Source organism: Astyanax mexicanus, chromosome 21 (assembly GCF_023375975.1).
Source record: "Astyanax mexicanus isolate ESR-SI-001 chromosome 21, AstMex3_surface, whole genome shotgun sequence".
In the NCBI taxonomy this organism is placed as follows: Eukaryota; Metazoa; Chordata; class Actinopteri; order Characiformes; family Acestrorhamphidae; genus Astyanax; species Astyanax mexicanus.
In genome coordinates this window covers 7,772,851-7,793,359 of record NC_064428.1, presented here as the reverse complement: position 1 = coordinate 7,793,359, position 20,509 = coordinate 7,772,851, and the positions used below count along the sequence as shown (strand labels likewise).

The 20,509-nt window shown below is 36.1% G+C and overlaps 2 protein-coding genes across 8 annotated transcripts in view; both read right to left on the bottom strand.

Annotated features, from left to right (window-relative positions):
* The window catches only part of LOC111190302 (uncharacterized), a 492,977-nt gene extending 481,273 nt beyond the window's left edge, over positions 1 to 11,704 (bottom strand). For 2 of the 6 annotated variants that reach the window (XM_049469798.1, XM_049469800.1), the window contains exons 1-5: positions 11,592 to 11,702; positions 9,216 to 9,396; positions 7,917 to 8,030; positions 6,717 to 6,830; positions 4,379 to 4,492 (exon numbers count right to left, since the gene is read on the bottom strand). In XM_049469798.1, coding sequence (XP_049325755.1) covers positions 4,379 to 4,492; positions 6,717 to 6,830; positions 7,917 to 8,030; positions 9,216 to 9,262 — 389 coding nt within the window. In that variant the 5' untranslated portion in view covers positions 9,263 to 9,396; positions 11,592 to 11,702. Of the gene's footprint in view, positions 1 to 809; positions 924 to 3,829; positions 3,944 to 4,378; positions 4,493 to 6,716; positions 6,831 to 7,916; positions 8,031 to 9,215; positions 9,397 to 11,591 lie in introns of all 6 variants that reach the window. The other 4 variants (XM_049469796.1, XM_049469799.1, XM_049469797.1 and 1 more) reach the window with 4 other exon arrangements.
* Positions 11,705 to 15,320: 3,616 nt separating this feature from the next.
* Positions 15,321 to 20,509, bottom strand: part of appa (amyloid beta (A4) precursor protein a) — a 68,212-nt gene continuing 63,023 nt past the window's right edge. For both annotated transcript variants that reach the window (XM_049469263.1, XM_049469262.1), the window contains one exon: positions 15,321 to 19,426. In XM_049469263.1, coding sequence (XP_049325220.1) covers positions 19,325 to 19,426 — 102 coding nt within the window. In that variant the 3' untranslated portion in view covers positions 15,321 to 19,324. The remainder of the gene's footprint in view (positions 19,427 to 20,509) is intronic.

Genomic DNA, 20,509 nt, shown 5'->3' with positions numbered 1-20,509 from the left:
CGAACAATCTGGTACTGAATGGCCAGGGGGAGGGGCTGCTGAGCGCGTGCTGTTGGGGGGGGGGTGTTGGTTGGTGGTTGCAGTGAGTGCTCCTCCTTCTCCACACCACCATAAACTGACTGTTTTCGGGCCATTTGAATGAGCGAAATTTGTTCAAAATAATGTTAATGAACACTACAACACTGAAGGAGCACAGACCTATTATTAAATAAAAATGTGTAAAAACACCTAAACACAGCGCTGCACGTCAAACACTGACAAGTGAATAAGCTCCCAGAGCTGTGTGATTAAAACATTCTAACTGGTTATTTTCTTTTCAACGGTTTGATTTGTTACTTAAGGTTATAATAGTTTTCAATGTTTCATTATAGTTTAATTTTATTTTGTTTTCACCTTTTCTCATCCAATTCAGTCAGTTTTAATTGTTTTTTAGAGTGAGTTTGCTAGGTTTTATTCGTTTTTACAGATTATATCAGAGAGCTCAGAATGAGAGACACACTTAACAAACTCAAAAACTCAATAAACTCTACAGGTTTCCCTGATTTTCACCAAAATTATCAACTATGAGTGAGAAAGAGAGAGAGAGAGAGAGAGAGAGATTTATCAGTTTATCCTCTGCGTGGGGTGTTCTGGTTTTCCTTTTTCACTACACGTGCTTTTATCTCTCTCGCACTGATATTGTAATCTCATAAAGAATTCTGCAGCTTTCTCAGTGTTTTCTGATGTTATTTTGCGGCTAGCACGAGCGCTAAAAACAAGAACTAATGCCACGGACCGTGAGGCCTGAACACCCTGAATTCATGTCTTACCTAACATCAGTGCTGCTTCTTTCATTACTGAAATTATGAGGCTGCTCCATGGAATAGTTGCTCTTCATAGACACACAGCTGGGCTCTGGAGGTTCTGCTCTAAATTTCTGCAGTCTGGAAATGTGAAGTGGAGACACAGAGATAAACAGGTAAACAAAAAATAAACAACAGATAAACACTGACCAAGACTAAGCTGTTGCTCATCTCTACTGGTGTCCCACAGCAGTAACACTAAAGTACTGTTTGGACCAGTGTTAATTTTGATTTAGTTTTACTCATAGTCTTGTGAAGAAAATGGCATTTAGTTTCAGTCATAATTTAGTCATCTGAAATGTTTTTAGTTTTAGTCTAGTTTTAGTCGACTAAATATCATAAGAATCTACTAAGCATTGTAAAAAATCTCGCGGATAAAAGATCAAAAGATTGGGTTAACATGGATATGATGTTAGTGAAGGATATAATCAGTTGTGTTATTGAGCCGCTTACATATATATGTAATTTATCGTTTTCAACTGGAATATTTCCTGATAATATGAAAATAGCTAAGATAGTTCCTCTTTATAAGAATGGTGACAAATGTGTCTTTAAAAACTATAGACCAATATCTTTGTTGCCACAGTTTTCAAAAATTCTAGAGAAATTATTTGTGAATAGATTAGATAAATTTATTGATAAACAAAATATTTTAAGTAGCAGTCAGTATGGATTTAGAGCAAATAATTCAACATCAATGGCTCTCATTGAATTGATGGAGCAGATAACAACTGCTGTGGATCAAAAACAGTACTGTGTTAGCATCTTTGTTGATCTAAAGAAAGCATTTGACACCATTGACCATAGTATTCTTCTTGAAAAGCTGAATAAATATGGCATTAGAGGGACAGCACAACAGTGGGTAGCTAGCTATCTAGAAAATAGAAAACAATTTGTACAAATAAGTGATGTACGATCTGAACTTTGTAATATTACATGTGGAGTTCCTCAGGGTTCTGTACTTGGTCCAAAGTTATTTATTTTATATGTAAATGACTTGGTAAATGTGTCAGGATTCTTTAAATGTATTCTATTTGCAGATGATACCACTTTTTTTTGTTTAGGTAAAGATATAGAACGAATGTTGGATATTATACAGATAGAATTTGTGAAAATACAAACTTGGTTTCAGCTTAATAAATTATCATTAAACCTGGATAAAACAAACTATATGATATTCAGTAATAGAAAGAAAACTATTGATATTCCATTTAGAGTTGATGGTGTTGAGATTTGTAGAGTCAGTGAGGTGAAGTTTCTGGGTGTCATCATTGATGAAAAGCTGACATGGAAACCGCACATAAATCATTTAAAAACTAAAATCGCTAAATCTATTGCATTATTGTACAAAGTAAGGGAGTTATTTAATGATAAAGCTCTGTATATATTGTATAATGCTATAATTGTTCCACACTTAATCTACTGTATTGAAGTCTGGGGAAAAGCGTGTAAAACAATTACAAATTCTATTCTTATTCTACAGAAAAGGGCTGTAAGAATTATCACCAGAAAACATTACAGTCATCCATCAAATACATTGTTTTATCAGTTGAAATTATTGAAATTCTATGATTTAGTTGACTTTTATATTTTATTATTTATGTATAAGGCTCATAAAAAAATATTAAGTTCAAACATTCAATTAAATTTTGTGAAGAGAAAAAGTTGTTATAATCTTAAGGGGATAGAGATGTTTGTAAAACCTAAATTTCGAACTAGTCTGAAGGAGCGGTGTACTGTAATTCAAGGAATAAGATTATGGAATAATTTGGAGAGTGATGTTAAAAATGCTAGATCAATGTATGTGTTTAAAAAAATGATAAAAGCTGGTCTGTATAAAAAAAAATGAAATAGTATAATGTGTAACTATATAAATTGTTTGAGAAGGATTGATGTTTTTTGTCTATATTTTTTTTTGTTTGTTTGTTTTTGCTTTTTTTGTTTTTTTCCAAAAATGTACTATTGTTCTTAAATATTTTTGGGATAAAAGGGGCAGATATTATAAGATTTTTTTCTTCTTTCTGCTGCCTTTCATTTTATTTGTGATTTGTATATTTCTCTTTTTCTGTAAAATTGTATTTTGTTTATAATGAAATGAATAAATCTTAAAAAAAAAAAATCTTAAATAAATAAGAATATAGTCAACTAAGACTACAGTCAGTTTAGTCGACTAAAATGTAAAGGGTGTAAATGTAAATGCTTTTTTAATCAGTTACCTTGAATTATAAATTATACAATTATACAAAATTAAACATTTATTACCAGTAATATGGAATATTATTAATGTTTGAATGTGAAATATATTTATATATGATGTAACATACATTTTTATTGTATGTAGGTGACTGTAAATACTATACGTTTAAAGATGGTGTTCTAGAAATCAGCATTTGAATGGTTAAATTATAGTTTGAACAGAGCTGTAGACGTAAAACATCTAGTTTTAAATGATCTAGTTTTATCTCCATCACTAACCCAGCACACCTACCGTAGCTACAGTCTATAAATGAGGTCAAAAACACGCCTTCACACACTGTCCTGTAGAGATGCTCTCAGGATGTACTTAAAGACTTTATTTTGTTTTCACCTTTTCTCATCCAATTCAGTCAGTTTTTAGAGTGAGTTTGCTAGGTTTTATTCGTTTTTACAGATTACATCAGAGAGCTCAGAATGAGAGACACTTAACAAACTCAAAAACTCAATAAACTCTACAGGTTTCCCTGATTTTCACCAAAATTATCAACTATGAGTGAGAAAGAGAGAGAGAGAGAGAGAGATTTATCAGTTTATCCTCTGCATGGGGTGTTCTGGTTTTCCTTTTTCACTACACGTGCTTTTATCTCTCTCGCACTGATATTGTAATCTCATAAAGAATTCTGCAGCTTTCTCAGTGTTTTCTGACGTTATTTTGCGGCTAGCACGAGCGCTAAAAACAAGAACTAATGCCACGGACCGTGAGGCCCGAACACCCTGCATTCATGTCTCACCTCAGATCAGTGCTGCTTCTTTCATTACTGAAATTATGAGGCTGCTCCATGGAATAATTGCTTTTCATAGACACACAGCTGGGCTCTGGAGGTTCTGCTCTAAATTTCTGCAGTCTGGAAATGTGAAGTGGAGACACAGAGATAAACAGGTAAACAAAAAATAAACAACAGATAAACACTGACCAACACTAAACTGTTGCTCATCTCTACTGGTGTCTCACAGCAGTAACACTAAAGTACTGTTTGAACAGGATCTGCATGATAAAGATATCCCTGAGGACACCAGCAGGGTTAACAACTGATTAACACAAAATAATAAACTGGGCATAAATGAACACCGATCCTTACTTTATGAATTATCCTCAAACTTGGTATTTTGCAGTGATGTACTCACGAGAGGGGTATCCATTAAGTGTTCTGATACTCTAGTAGTCTGACGGATGGACTCTCAAGAGGGGTATCTGGTTAATGTTCTAAAACACACCAGTGTGGAAGAAAATACAAAAGTACACTTTCCAAAAAAAAAAGCACCCTGAATTCATGTCTTACCTCACATCAGTGCTGCTTCTTTCATTACTGAAATTATGAGGCTGCTCCATGGAATAGTTGCTCTTCATAGACACACAGCTGGGCTCTGGAGGTTCTGCTCTAAATGTCTGCAGTCTGGAAATGTGAAGTGGAGACACAGAGATAAACAGGTAAACAAAAAATAAACAACAGATAAACACTGACCAACACTAAGCTGTTGCTCATCTCTACTGGTGTCCCACAGCAGTAACACTAAAGTACTGTTTGGACCAGTGTTAATTTTGATTTAGTTTTACTCATAGTCTTGTGAAGAAAATGGCATTTAGTTTCAGTCATAATTTAGTCATCTGAAATGTTTTTAGTTTTAGTCTAGTTTAATCGACTAAATATCATAAGAATATAGTCAACTAAGACTACAGTCAGTTTAGTCGACTAAAATGTAAAGGGTGTAAATGTAAATGCTTTTTTAATCAGTTACCTTGAATTATAAATTATACAATTATACAAAATTAAACATTTATTACCAGTAATATGGAATATTATTAATGTTTGAATGTGAAATATATTTATATATTATGTAACATACATTTTTATTGTATGTAGGTGACTGTAAATACTATACGTTTAAAGATGGTGTTCTAGAAATCAGCATTTGAATGGTTAAATTATAGTTTGAACAGAGCTGTAGACGTAAAACATCTAGTTTTAAAGGATCTAGTTTTATCTCCATCACTAACCCAGCACACCTACCGTAGCTACATTCTATAAATGAGGTCAAAAACACACCTTCACACACTATCCTGTAGAGATGCTCTCAGGATGTACTGAGAGACTTCATGAGTTAAAGTGAGAAACTGATGAGAAAGTGATGTAAGGAACTTTACACAGACTTTAGGGTTCACAGATTCACTTATTTTATTGTTATATTTTCGCTACATCTTTTTCCATTCTGACCTGTTCTTGCTGTCAGAACTAGCTATATATTTTCCCACTGTGGGACTAAACAGATGATCTGATCTTAATGACTGAGTTCTGTATCAGAAACATTAACTTTACAGAACAGCAGTGGATTCTTCTAGTACACAGCCGAGTTAAACACACCATCAGCTCATGAAATAACATCAGCATTAAAACGCTGATCTCTGCATGGAGATCTGTGTGACTCTTGTCTGCAGAAGCTAAAAGATTTGTGGTGTTTTTACCGGTCGTCCCACATGGTTTTTACACGTTGTCTTGTTTTTCGCGACGTCACAGGAGAAATATATGGTCTCTCCTTTTTCTCACTGCTGACACTGAAGAGTTAAGTTCGAGATGAGCCCCATAAGTAACAACAGTTCACAGGCGAGTTCAGTCCTCCTGGGTTTTGTATCTGACCGCTGCCGCGCTACTGGAAAAGAGATGGGTACTGATTGGCCGACTACCCCGCTTGTCCCGCCTCTCCACCTACGCTACAGCAGAAGTGATTGGATCTCTACCTTACTGGTCCCTACCTTTAACAAAACTAAATCAGTTCTGATTGGATGTCGTCGCTACCGAACATTTTCGTCTCGTTTTATTTGTTGACAAAAATGTCAGTTAATTTAGTCTTGTTTTCATTTTTTGATGCTGTTTTTATTTAATTATCGTCTTGTTTTCATCTTGAAAAAAAGCTTTGTTGACGAAAACTTTGACAAAAAATTTTCGTCAATGAAATTAACACTTGTTTGTACAGAATTTGAATAATGAAATTATACCAGAGGACACCGGTAAGGTTAACAAATTATTTACACAAAATAATAAGTCTGGGCATACATGACCACAAATTCTTATGTTATGAAATTTCCTCACACCAAATAAATTCATGTAACAGCGTAGAGCCAAGTTCATATATTAGCTTGCGGGTTTGTAGATTTCTGTGCAGAACTACATTGTAGAGCACAGAAGGGGAAACAAAAAACAAAATGGGGCTGCCTATCCAGCACAAAATATAAGAGATGCACACATACCACCTTTTCCCTTCTGATACCAATGCCAGATTTTCTAGTATCTGCCAAACGGAGTATCAATATTGATCCCACGCTTTTTATAGGCTTTACTTTGGTAAAGACAAATTTTCCTGTCCCAAATATCATCTAGGTAACTTAAAAGAACAGCATTTACTGGTTGAGTTATTACACATTTAAAGTCTTAGCGTTATGAAAAAACAATTATTGCCACAACGAAGTGATGTACTCTTGAGATGGGTATCCATTTAGTGTTCTGATACTCTGGTAGGCTGACTGATGGACTCAAGAAGGACATCCACTTCTGAAAACACCAGAGTGGAAGAAAATACATAAGCACACTTTCAAATAAAAAGCACCCTGCATTCATGTCTTACCTTAGATCAGTGCTGCTTCTTTCATTACTGAAATTATGAGGCTGCTCCATGGAAAAGTTGCTCTTCATAGACACACAGCTGGGCTCTGGAGAGTCTATTCTAAATGTCTGCAGTCTGGAAATGTGAAGTGGAGACACAGAGATAAACACTGACAAACACTAAACTGTTGCTCGTCACTACTGGTGTCCCACAGCAGTAACACTAAAGTACTGTTTGGACAGGATCTCAATAATGAAATTATACCAAAGAAGACCAGTAAGTAAACAAATGATTAACACAAAATAATAAGTCAGGGCATAAATGACCACGAATCCTAATGTTATGAATTATCCTCACACCAAATAAATTCCTGTAACACCGCAGAGCCAAGTTCATCAGAACATATTACAGATTTGAATGCTGTGTTGTACAGCACTTACCACAGCTCCACATTAGGTACAGACGTGTATCAGTAGAGACCAACAGATCAGTGGTATTTTGGAGCCAATACTGATTACCAATCATTAATTAGTACGTTTGGATGATCACCAATACCAACTGAGTGCAGGACTGAATGCCACATTTACAGGCAAACTTGATCATGCATGATTGTGGAGGTCCTCTGTAATGTTCTGCATTGTCCCTTAAGATAAAATGAGCCACATATAAAACAATCTGGAACTCAGACCAGCTGAGAGGGGTTGTGGATTCCTGTGCAATTTTAGAGCTCAGAGTGGAAACAAAAACAAAAAGAGGCTGCATATCCAGCACAAAATACTAGAGATGCACTGATATTACCTTTTCCAATCTGATATCAATGTCAGATTTTCTAGTATCTGCCAATACTGATACCAAATTTGACTTAATGACTTGATAGATGCCTATAAATCCAGATTTTTATTACATTACACTTTGTATAAGCTTTACTTTGGTTTACATCGTTTTCCATGTCCCCAATTAGCATCTAATTAACTTAAAGGAACAGCATTTACTGGTTGAGTAATTACACATTTGAAGTCTTAGAGTTATATAAAAAAATTTATTGTCACAATGCAGTGATGTACTCTCGAGAGCGGAATCCATTAAGTGTTCTGATACTCTAGTAGTAAATGATGGACTCTCAAGAGAGGTATCTGGTTAATGTTGTAAAAGACAGCAGAGGGAAAGAAAATCAAACAAAAGCACACTTTCAAAAAAATAAAACATGCATTTATGTCTCACCTCAGATCAGTGCTGCTTCTTTCATTACTGAAATTATGAGGCTGCTCCATGGAATAGTTGCTCTTCAGAGACACACAGCTGGGCTCTGGAGGTTCTGCTCTAAATGTCTGCAGTCTGGAAATGTGAAGGGGAGACACAGAGATAAACAGGTAAAAAATAAACAACAGATAAACACTGACCAACACTAAACTGTTGCTCATCTCTACTGGTGTCCCACAGCAGTACCACTAAAGTACTGCTAGGACAGGATTTGAATAATGAAATTATACCAGAGGACACCGGTAAGGTAAAAAATGTTTAGCACAAAATAAAAAGTCTAAGTGCTTCAATAATGTATATTTAAGGTCTCTGTTAAACACTGAATTCACCAGAGATCTGTAAACTTACAGTTACTTACACATGATAGCTTACGTTAACTAGCTGTTATAAACTGAGCCGTAAGCTCTTTAACTGACAAGACAGTGTTAGCTCTGCTGCTGTTTCATATGCAGCATGCATTTTAGCAGAAGGAGACCTTTAAGCATGTATAAATGTGTTTATGTGGCTTGTCCTCCTAAGTGATGTCATTGATTACCGAATACCCTGAAATATCGGGCCATATCACCCACCCCTAATTATCGCAACAGAGTACTACTTTTTTGCAGTTTTCAGCAAAAGAAAAATTCACACTCTTCTCATTTCCCAGTATATACGGAGACAGATTATATAACTTTAATCCTGGATATATGGAGATATTTGGAGGGTATTATTAGTATCATGACAATCTGAATCATGGACTTCTGTTACAAATCTGATAAAATTATTTTTTTTTAATATCTCAGTTAGCCATATCATATTGCATGCAATAATAAAATTCAAAAAAAAAAAAATTCTAATTCAGTGTTTTGTCATATCGCCAAAAGTATCGTTATCGTCAAAATATAATGAAATATCGTGATATTATTTTATAGAACGTAAGTATAGAAGTTTGGATAGCCAACGGAACCCTCACTGTTGTTAAGCCACTGCCAGACCGTATGCTGGTGCAGTGGGCCCTGGATTCCTCTTGGTAGGAACAACACAATGCCTGGCCTCATACCACATTCCCCAGATTTGAATATAATTTAAATCTACTTAAGTGGCCTCACACACTACTGAATAGCATTTAGAGTTGTGATGAAATTCATATTTTCATGTTTTTATAAGCCAAAAAATCTAAACTAAATGTACATTTGAGATTATTGTAAACCAAGATCACTGATAAGCCACTTTGATCACTAATAATGGTGTGCCTTAAATTATCAATATAAAGTAACTCACTTCATGTCATATACTTCTTCCTTCCTGCTGAAGTAAGGAGGATCCATCCTGGTGTTTGTGCTCTTTTCACAGAACTAGACACTGGACCTGCTGCTCTCGGCTCCACACAGTCTCCCAGTTTAAAGCATGACCAGGGCACAGATTATAATAAACCAGGTATCAGCACCACATCACTTAATACCTAATAAAAAAAGAATATAGTAGTGGTTAAAATTCATCCATTACCAATTTATTATTTTGGAAAAAATACATTACATGAATTAACTTATTTCTTTTTAAATTTGTTGGTAACTACACAAGCTAGACTGAACAATTTAAAGGAAAGTTAAAGGGTCAAATCTTACATCCTGTTCAAGGCGCACTCCAATGTTTATTGCTATCTTACACAGTCTTAAACAGTATATTGTCTTTTAAATAGCAATGGTGCTTGCAAATCGTTTAACACCAGTGGGCATGGTGGTCTGGAAATGATGTGTGTTCAGATACATTTCTGGTGTATGCTATCTTGGTAACAGAAAACACAGGTGCATTACTTTCTGAATTTAACATCAACAGTCAGACGTTCATTACTACTGAACGAGAGTACATCCCCGCTTATTACGCATACATGCACACACAACTGTGCACAAACCCAACTTTACATCAACAATAAACAGAATACAAAATAAATACATTAATAATAACATTGCTGCTGCTGCCATACTTTTCCCATGGTTATGATAGAAAAGACAAGATAGACCCAAGACCCAAATCAAGCTGTGTGGTGCACTATTCCCGGCTTCCCTAAATATCTCTAAAAAGGGTCCCAAATATTTATAACATTTGTGAGTCTATCAAGAAAACAGACCATTATCTTAAGCATACCTGTCAAGTTTTGGATTTAAAAATAAGGGTAGTTTTCTGCCGCCCGCTCACTTACAGACTACAATTGTTGACACTGAAATGTTGTGGACATTCCTACATATGTAATTCTTATAATACAGCCTAAATGACACTTTTTTTTTTAACACTTTTCTTAGATATTTACATGAAGTCTTGACTTTTTTGGCAGGAATGCCCTCTTTTATGTTATATATTTTTATTCAATGGATTTAAAATTGAACAAAGGGTGCACAAATTCTGCAAAAATGAGCTTTTACTAAAGGATATGGACCAGATTCTCATTAAATCGGGATTTATTTATCTCTTTAAATGTTAAATATTCTCTGTAACTACAGTAAATGATATTCTCATTAGACCGGGACTTATTTATCTCTTTAAATGTTAAATATTCTCTGTAATTACAGTAAGTTATATTTGGCCTAGTCAGACAGTTAGCTATCATGCTAACAAGCTAACGTTAGCTATCATGCTAACGAGCCAGACGACACGATTTAAAAGCAAAAAATATTCAGTTAAAACTAGCCATAAAACCATGTACTAATAGAGTTTAAATAAAGGCCACTAATTGCTTCTTCTTCTCTTCTAATATATTTGTTTAAAATGAAGATTAAACAGGATTTATGTAGATTAGCTAGGCTAGTTAGTTACCTGGCTAATGCTAAACCTATGCTATGCTAACGCTAGCTGAGCAAATACTAACGCTGTGTTTTACCTCAGAGCACAACATTGTACTAAAAGTGAGTGAAATGACTCGAATATCGTGTTCATTCTTTTATCCACCGTCCATGTTCAGTTTGTAGCTCATTTTTAGCTAAATGTGGCTCAAAAATACAGACTTCACGAAGCTTAACGGTTATGCTGAGTCGAGTTAGTCTCAGTCCGGAACCGAACAGGTGTCGATTCTTTAAGCTCCGTGAATCTGACTCGGCTCAGTCTTTTTACCAGGAAGTTACAGACAACACAGTGAGAATACAATTACATATCGAAGTGGTAGCTGGTTATAAAAGCGTGATATTTCTCTCTACTTCTAATACAATTTGAATACTAGACGATAATCCCCCAACAGCCCAGAACAGTTCAATTTAGCCGCAGTTTAAATCGATTCGATTCACTGAAACAACTCGGTTTACTGGATCAATGTAATCACATTGTTATCCGTTCGTTCCTTTTAGTTACAGTAAAGTTAGTAGTACTGGATCTACTGACCCACAGAGCACACAAACACACAGCTAGTTCATTATTTCATCTGGATTAAACTCTAAGTTCAAGTTTTAACCGTTTCTCAGCGGATCAGAAGTATTTTACAGTAACTGAATCTTCCACTTTTTCTTCTGCGTCACTCTGATTCGGAACAGAGACTGAAGCTCAGCTCTGTTTAATAGTTTATATAGTTTCTTCTTCTTTCTTTAAATTCTATATAAGATCTTTATAAGCTCCATAAAAACGATATATAAACTCAATATAAACCATATTAGCGACGGATCTTTAACTTACCGGGTGAAATATAAAGCGCTGAGCTCTGAAATCCGCCCTGCTCTCTTTCTGGAATGCTCTCCGTTTACAGCAGCTTTCGGTTTCTCTCTCTTTCATTAACCCTTCAGACTCCGGCAGAACTGAAGATCTACTTTTTGAAGTTCCCTGTAAACATTCAGAGTTTCAGAGAGGATTAACGCAGCACTGCTTTTCATCAGCTTCATCCACACACTCTATAGCAGGGGTATTTAATTAGAATTTAGTTCGGTCCAGTTAAAGAAAATTTCGTCAGGCCAAGGTCCGGACTGTCGCCTTTTTTTAACTTGTGTTATGATTCAGTGCTTTATCCTGTTTACTAAAGAAGCCTAGTAGTTCTGTCTGTGTTTTATCAACAACGGAAAGACAAAACAAATTAGAAATACTATTCAGTACATTTCAACAATATTTATTGTTTTAAATAAGCCTGTCACAATAATAACATTATTGACTTATCATTATCATTACAATAAATGAAAACACCCTCAAAAAATTTACTTATCGAGTCTATTAATGTGAATCAAAATGCTATATTTATTCTATTTGATTTTATTTATATTAGATTTAGGCCTGCCTGTCATGATGATTACATGAATGACAAATTGTACAATATATGGAGAAATATTTGATGAACGAGAATATTAGTTTTGTTTAAAATCAGCAGTTTTATTTTATTTAACATTATTACTGTTAGTATGTTTTAAAAAATTTAGTATTTAAATGTCTTTTTCTGAATCTGAATTAGCCTTTCTCCCTTTATTATCTGCACAGATCTGGGGTCCGTTTCCCAAAAGCGTAGTTGCTAATTACATTAGCAACTTACATAGTCTGGACGATGCAGCTGCGACTCAGGTGTTTCCCAAAAGCGTAGTTAGAACTATGTAGGTAACCACGTTGATAACTTACATAGTGTGAACCTTAGGCGTTTCTGCACTGTGAGCCTACGGGATCCAGCGCCCAGTGGTGTTTAATGATATCGCATTTGGTTTGTATTTCGCTGGGAATCGTGGCTAGGTTACCTGTATGTGGCGGAGTAATACATGGAGAGCTTCGGTTACAGTGCATTACCGGCTAATAATGTCACTGATAAAACGCCTCTCAGCCAATCACATTTCAAGGTTGAAACTAACTGTGGTATAATAGAAAATCACTGCTCACCGCTAGAGGGAGCCAGCGAGAGAGTCCTCAATCAATGTAGGTGAATGGAACTGAACAGCTAAAAACTCAAATTAAATATAGTTTAACTACTTTTCCAGTATATTCCTTTAATTGTAGAAAGTAGAATAAAGTATTTTACTAAAAAAATCAAATAAATCTTCTCCGTATAATTCAGTTTTTCTACAGTAAACAGGTTTTATGCAGTAGAGTCGCTGCATTACTAATACTGTGATCTGATTGGTTGGTGAGCTGATTCTGGAGTGACAGTCAGAGCTCGTTTTAAAGGTTTATAACTTAAAGGTTTATAAAAGTTTAAAAGCTTAAAAAATGATATTAATCTGTAGTTCTGAAATATTTAATATGGTTATTTGTTGAAGAAAAAAAAAACAGTTTAAAAATGATCAAATATTAATAAATTATGATTTATACCCATTCATTTAGGTCTGGAGCGCCCTCTGGTGGTGTAATAAACCCGTAAGACTTTCTGAAGTGGGCATTCTCCTCTCTATACATTCTCTGTACATTATCTGCATCTGGGGGCTGAAACCTCAGAGTGCTTTGTGTATCTAGTAAACAGATTTTAAAACTGTTTCAGTGCTTTAAAAACATGATATTTAATGTTAGAATAAAATAACTGATAAAACTAAATTGTTCGCTGTTTCCCTAATAGAAAAGAACATTGAATAAATATTATTTTTGGTTGCATTATATCGTTTAAGGTTCATGATGGAAAAACAAACTTAAAATAAAATTTAATTAAACATTCCCTAATAGGCATCATCGGTTAATGTTAGTCTGATAATGAATTATTGTTTATTTAAAGGTTTTGAACAGTTTGGACTCTAAATCTACTCTCACATCTGTGCTTCACACAAAAATTAATATTAATAAGTTATTATTTAAATGTAACTTTCAACTCTGCAAGAGCACAGTACAGAATATAAGAATACAATACAAACAGTATATACAGATTTAATGTAAGTGAGGTTTAATATAAAGCATATATATATATATATATATATATATATATATATATATATATATATATATATATAACCATACACTAAATAAATTTATTCTTATGGTGGAAATTAACGTTGTTTAAATGCATTTCCGATGGAAACATGAGCGTTAATTTAATTTCTTTTTGCTATCTGAGGCATGTTTGTAAAGCCTTATTGCTGAGGTTTATATACGGTTTAAACACAATAATGGCTGAATAATTTAAAGTACTATATTATACCACATTAAACAGAAATATATTTTGAATAAATATATAAGGCATGCTGAAGAAATATACAGTAATTTTTATTACATTCACACTGTTTCTGTTTTTTCACTTTTTCATGGTATTATATTTGTTAATATTCACAAAATCGCTCGACGAGAGAAAGTATAGAGAGGAGAATGCCCACTTCAGAATATCTTCTGGGTTTGATGCACCACCAATAGGTTGATGGAGCAAAAAATTATTTTATAAATATTTGTTGTTGTTAAACTAAATTTTATTTCATTTCTTTAACAGATAACACTAATGTTTCAGCACTGCAGATATAATTTTAAAGCTTTTAAACTCCAGTTATAAAACTTTTAAACGAGCTCTGACTGTAACTCAAGTATCAGCTCACCAACCAATCAGATCACAGTAGCAGTAATGCAGCGACTCTACTGTATAAAACCTGTTTACTGTAGAAAAACTGAAATATACAGATACGATTTATTTGATTTTTAGTAAAATACTTATAAAAATATTATATTTTTTATAATTAAAGGAATATTCTGGGGTAGTTTAGCTCCATTCACCTCCATTTATTGAGGACTCTCTCGCGGGCTCCCTCTAGCGGTGAGCAGTGATTTTCTGATATAACGGGGGAAATAGGGAGTGAGTCAGTCTCTCCATAAATCAGCTTTTGAAAAAAAAAAAAAAAAAAAAAATATATATATATATATATATATATATATATATATATATATACACATACATTGTAGGAGTTAAAATGTTTGTTATAATATGTTGTAATATGTTTATTTCCATATTAATTTTTAATTGTGGATTCACATTAAACTTATATGGACTTATATGGAATTATGTAGTAAATAGTAAAAAGTGCTTGTCCTCCACAAACCTGACCTCCACCAAAATACCAAAAGAACACTGGAAGAGGTTCTGTTCAGGTTTATAAGATCAGTCATATCACCCAGAGTATCGTCAGGGGAGTAGCAGTTAATTCTGGGCCCTGTACACTCTCAAATGTCAATGGGCCACATCCATGCCAGTACACAAGAAACGTGAGCAAAAAAAACAAATCAGGATTTTTATGGGCCCCTCTCCCTACTTGGGCACTGGGTAGTCAGGTCCACTTTTACACGCCCATGAGTATCGTCATCACAAAAATACCATGAAACATTGTGGTATTATTTTAGGAGCTCAAATCCAAGCCTTACACCACCTAACAGTATGCAGGCGAGCACAGGGAATACTTGTGGGAATATAGTGTATATTGGAAAAGAGCACAAAGGCATTCTGCACAATAAAGACACACGGCACACCAGTAATCCGTATGTACATTCAAAACTTTATTTATGGAATACAGTGTATAAAGCATAGTTTTCCCAGTCAAAGCAAAATGTTCCATACACTTACACAGAGAGGAAGAAAAGAAAAAAAAGTCACAGAGAAAGAAACTAAAGGAAATCTGAATTCTCTGTATCTACAGTGCAGTCTGCCCACGCCTCCCAACTCTTCAGAAAACCCAAACATCCACTGCAATTAACTACAATCAACCCAGAATATCTCAATCACCAACCACTCCCAGACAGACTGCTGTACAGGAAACCTTTCAAAAAGCAGATGATACAGAAAAAATATCCCCAAAATTAAGATGTAGACGAGAACTTTCTACTGTACAACATTCCCCAATTGTTTTGAAGACACTCACCACAGCAGTGCAGACGTGTTTTTTTAATGCATGCTAGATGGGTAGTGTAGTGTTCGTCACATTCATTAGAAGAGCTGAGAGAGTGAGACACGTTTCAGAGTGAGGCGTACTTACAGTACTTACAGAGCTTACAGTGCACTGTCCACTCCACGACTCATTAAATCAGATTAAAATCAGAAACAGAAATCACACAGCTGAGGTCCTGATCCTGGATTCAGAAAGCTGAGCTCCTCCCTGATGTTTAAAAAGAAACGCCACACTTTTTTAATGTAAATCAGATGCAGGAAAAAGTTAACTTGGGCTGTTTACACCTGGAATTAACATGCATTTTGAATCTGGATCAACTTTGAATGGATTGCGTTTCTCTTTATAACAGTCCTGACTGAAGAGAACATTTTAGAACATATAGAGAAATGGTGGGGGTTCTACAATGATTATGAGCTTGTCCTCAAACACTGGCAAAAGGGGGTTTTGTTAATAGAATTGTAGCATTTCATAATATACTAAAAAAATTTGTTGTAATTTTTTTTTTTTTTTTTTTACTTAAAGCTCCACTAAGTAGGATTGAGATTTTGTGCTCGAGGGCTCCTTCTACAGTTGTAGAGTGTAATACATTTTACAGGCCGATTAGTTTTTCTTTCTGGTTTTCACAGACATATTCGGTCTCTATTCAGCTTCTGCCAGAGTGTCTGTATGTTAGTTTGTAAAGAATGAACCAGTAGTGCTTGTAGAACTGTTAGAACTAAAGGTCGGAAAGCAGGTCGCAGTTCTCGCGAGCGTTGGTCGCGGCCGCCTCGGAAAACTTACAGTCTAGTTTGAGCTCAGAGGAGCTCCGGCACAGACACGAGAGCACCGCTATTCCTCCTATTACACCTCAATGCAGCGCTGCAGTGAGTTTCAAGCTGTAATTTTACTTCTTTAAAACGTTTAAAAATTAAGGAAATCTTACCTAGTGCTGCTTTAATGTAATAATGCAAGCTACAGTGTACCGCACTGAGGAATTGAACAGCGCTTGAAGTTCTTAAGCTCCAGTGCACATATCCCAGCATTCTCTCAGCACTGGTGTATTTATCTCCTTCTCGGACAATAGTTTAGAGTTGTTTAAGGGCTGTACAGAAAAGCATGATGCGTTGCGTCTGGTGTACGACGGTCTTTATATCTGCACACCTCAAAACCTTTAACAATCTGACCCTGGAAAATGTCTCATTTCTGTCCTCTGCTATTAAAAGAACTCAAAAAGTTTTAGGACAAGTTGTCTCTACTTGTTTTTCACCTTCAGACCTGCATTCTGTTACCCTGGCTGTCCTGCCAGATCTGTTCCAGTATTCCCTGGCTCTGTGCAGCTTGTATGATATACCAGAGGAAAGCTACAATCTGGCAACCCTGCCTAGATCCTGTAACAAAGCCACATGATAAACAATCCTCAATAACGGGCCAAAGCAACAGCGAGTCGCAATAAAACAAAAGATGAGGCGACACAAAGGAGTGTGTGTAGACTGTGCACGGCTGATAAGGACAGGAAAGGTGTTGGGCTCTCCATTCGCTCTTTCTATCTCTCGCTCTTTCTATCTCTCTCATTTCCTGCTCCTCCCCCCCCCCCCCTTTTTTAAATTCGCTCCAGCACAATCCCGCCCTCCGGCACGCACCTGTTCTGACAGCAGGAGAGACGAGGAATCAGAGTGAAAGAGAAGAAATGAGAGAAGAAACAAGAAAACCAGAGCAGAGAGGATTTAACCCAAACCTCTAGAGAGAGAGTTTGAGGAAGAGAGGATTTTTTTTCTTTTCCTTTTCTATTTTTTTTTAGTTTTTTTTACACATTAGCAACATGGGACCATACAAAAACACAAAGCTGACTGGAGAAAACAACATGTACATACAGTGAATAACCCCACCCTCCCAACCGCCCAACCTCCCACCCCCCAGACCCTGAAAACCCCCCATTACAAAACACATACAACCACATGACGTGTGAATCCAAATGGGAATCGTAAATTAAATAAAGAGCAGGTCGGCAGAGCGAGGAAATAAATCTCAGAAATGCATAGGAAATAAAAAAAAATCAAATAGAATAAAACAGAAAAGACGTAATATACACAGACAGATTTATCCAGCCCCCAGTAGCTGGAGGAACTTAGCAAAGTTTAAAAAATTATAATAAAAATCTCAAATAAAAGATAAAATCCATCCAAACAAAATCACTGACCTCTTCAACCAATCGTGAGAATGCAATACCAAAACAGAAAGCCAATTCAACTATGCCTATTCTTCATTTATTAGCTTTCACAAGAAGATGCTAAATGTTAAAAACCCTGCTGAAAATAAGTGTGTTCACATGCACTTCATAATCAATAATCTGATCAAAGTGTTTACAGCAGTCAGGCAATAAACAGATTTGCAGGAGAGATCGCAACCAGCCAATCATCTTGCAGAATCAGGCGCAAAACCTGAACCATATGCACACAATAATTCCAAGATCCTATACTCTGTTTTAGAGTTTACATGCACCGATAAATCCAATTACTGAGCAAAAATCCAGCTCTCTTTATCAGATTTATTAATCAGATTTTTTTAGATCTTACTCCAATCTAAGAAATCAGAGTATGCTGTTTAACTGAATAATCACAATAACTGCAATCCGAACTGTAATCTAATTATGAACTGATTTTTGAGTGCATGTGAACGCCCCTAATTACGCAGTTATCTCTACGTGATTAAAGACCCATCCAGACAGCAGAAGAGAGATTTCTTTTCTTCATGTATTTTTCGTCATGCACTAAATAGATACAGCTAGCTCTTTTTTTTTTCTTTTTGCAGTATGGCGACACATTAGATGCAACTAAAAAGAGTATTTTAGTCATTTAGTCAGTTTTCTTTCTCTCCTTTTTACAAATATTTTTCATTTTTCTTGGAAAAAAAAGACGAAATAATCAAAAAACCCAAACACTCTTAAAATAAAGCGCTCGTTCAAGAGATACATAAGTGTCATCACTGTAATCGTTATTGTCATCGTGATTTCATCCTTTACAACCTGGCGTAATCAAACACAGCACAGCTGTCATCAAAGCGAATGAGCGATGCGAAAGAAGACGGGGTAGGTGGGTGAGGAAAGGGGAAAGGGGGGGGGGGGGGGGGGATGAAGGGAGAAAAAAGGGAAAAGTAGTGTTTTAAAGTCTTTAACAGCCTCCAATTATATCCCAGTGTGGATCGGATGAAGCAGTGTGGGAATGGGAACGGGAATGGACAGCGTGGGAACATTATGTCCTTAAACACGGACCATGGATCAGCTAATCCTACCCACTACCCAAGCTCTACTCTTGATGAAAAGTCACCACAACACCTGACCCTGAATCAGTGCCTAAGGGCACTTCCTCTTCATGCAGGAAAACAACATGGGTCCATTTGGGTCATCAACTGACCGTCCAGCCAATGAAAAATGCAGTTTATTATTTTTTGAGCAGAAAATGGCCAATTGTGAATAAGCGTGCTAGACAATGGGGACTACGTGGAGCGAGTCCTTCCCTACACTGTCCAGAGTGGGGTAAGGAGGAGGAGGAGGAGGAGGAAGGGGAGTGGGGGGTTGGGTTGGGGGTGAGGGGGCTGCAGCTTTAGCAAACCAGAGCCTTAGTTCTGCATCTGCTCAAAGAATTTATAAGTGGGATTCTCGTAGCCGTTCTGCTGCATCTTGGAAAGGTGGCGCTCCTCTGGAGTGATGGCAGCATCCACCTGCAGGAGGAAGGAGAAGAAAAGAAGAAAGGAGGAGGTCATTTGGGTGATTAAAGAGTAATTAATTAGACCACAATAATGTTTTAGCACTATAAAATCCTTCATTTTTCCTAAAAATAGTCAGTGCATCTTATGTATAAATTCTACCAGTCAGGTATTAAGGAGCAGTAAAACCACTCCGCTGAAGTGCAGCATTATACAGGAGTTTCAGTGAGATTTAGCTGCTTACTGCGCTAAGCGCTAGCTCTTTCTCCATTCAGAGGTGACTATTATCAGCCTGTAGTCTACCGCTAACCCCGGCTAGCACTGCTGGAGCAGTATTAGCATTAGCCCCTAACCGCGCCTAAGCGCTAGCTAGCTCTTTCACCATTCAGAGGTGAGTATTATCAGCCTGTAGCCTGCTGCTAACCCTGGCTAGCACTGCTGAAGCTGCATTAGCATTACCCGCTAACTGCGCTACAAGCAAGCTCTTTCTTTGTTTCGAAAAAAAAAAGTATTATTGGCCTGTAAACTGCTGCTAACCCCGGCTAGCACTGCTGGAGCAGAATTAGCTTTAGCCACTAACCGCAGCTAGTGCTAGCGGTTAGCTGCCAATGATAATATTGCTGCATCCAGCCTTATAGTGGAAATCAGGAAATCTAAGCTTACTGAAAATAAATGAAAGTACTTTGCTCACCCAAATAAACAGTTTTTAGAATAAAAATCTGAAAGAATCTAAAATAATTATTTTTTTTGTTGTTGTAAGAATTACAGTTTTGTTTACTTAACTAAGCCTTACTTTACAGGTGAAATTAGAAGGAAGGCATGGTGACACCCCTGTTCCTTACTAGTGTCGCTTAATGCGCCTTATAATGAAAGTAGACCAGAAAATAGACGTTCATCGATAGTGCGCCATATAGTGCAAAAAATATGGTAGACAATTTTGAGTACTTTGTTAAAAAGTGCATGCACAAGGACTGGCTTTCCCCATTAAGCTTCAGGGGCAAATCTGCTGTGTTGGTACCCCAAACAGATGCTGAGACTAGAACAATTCTGGATAACAGAATTATGCTGTTTCACTCTAGTTCCATTCACTGTATGTGT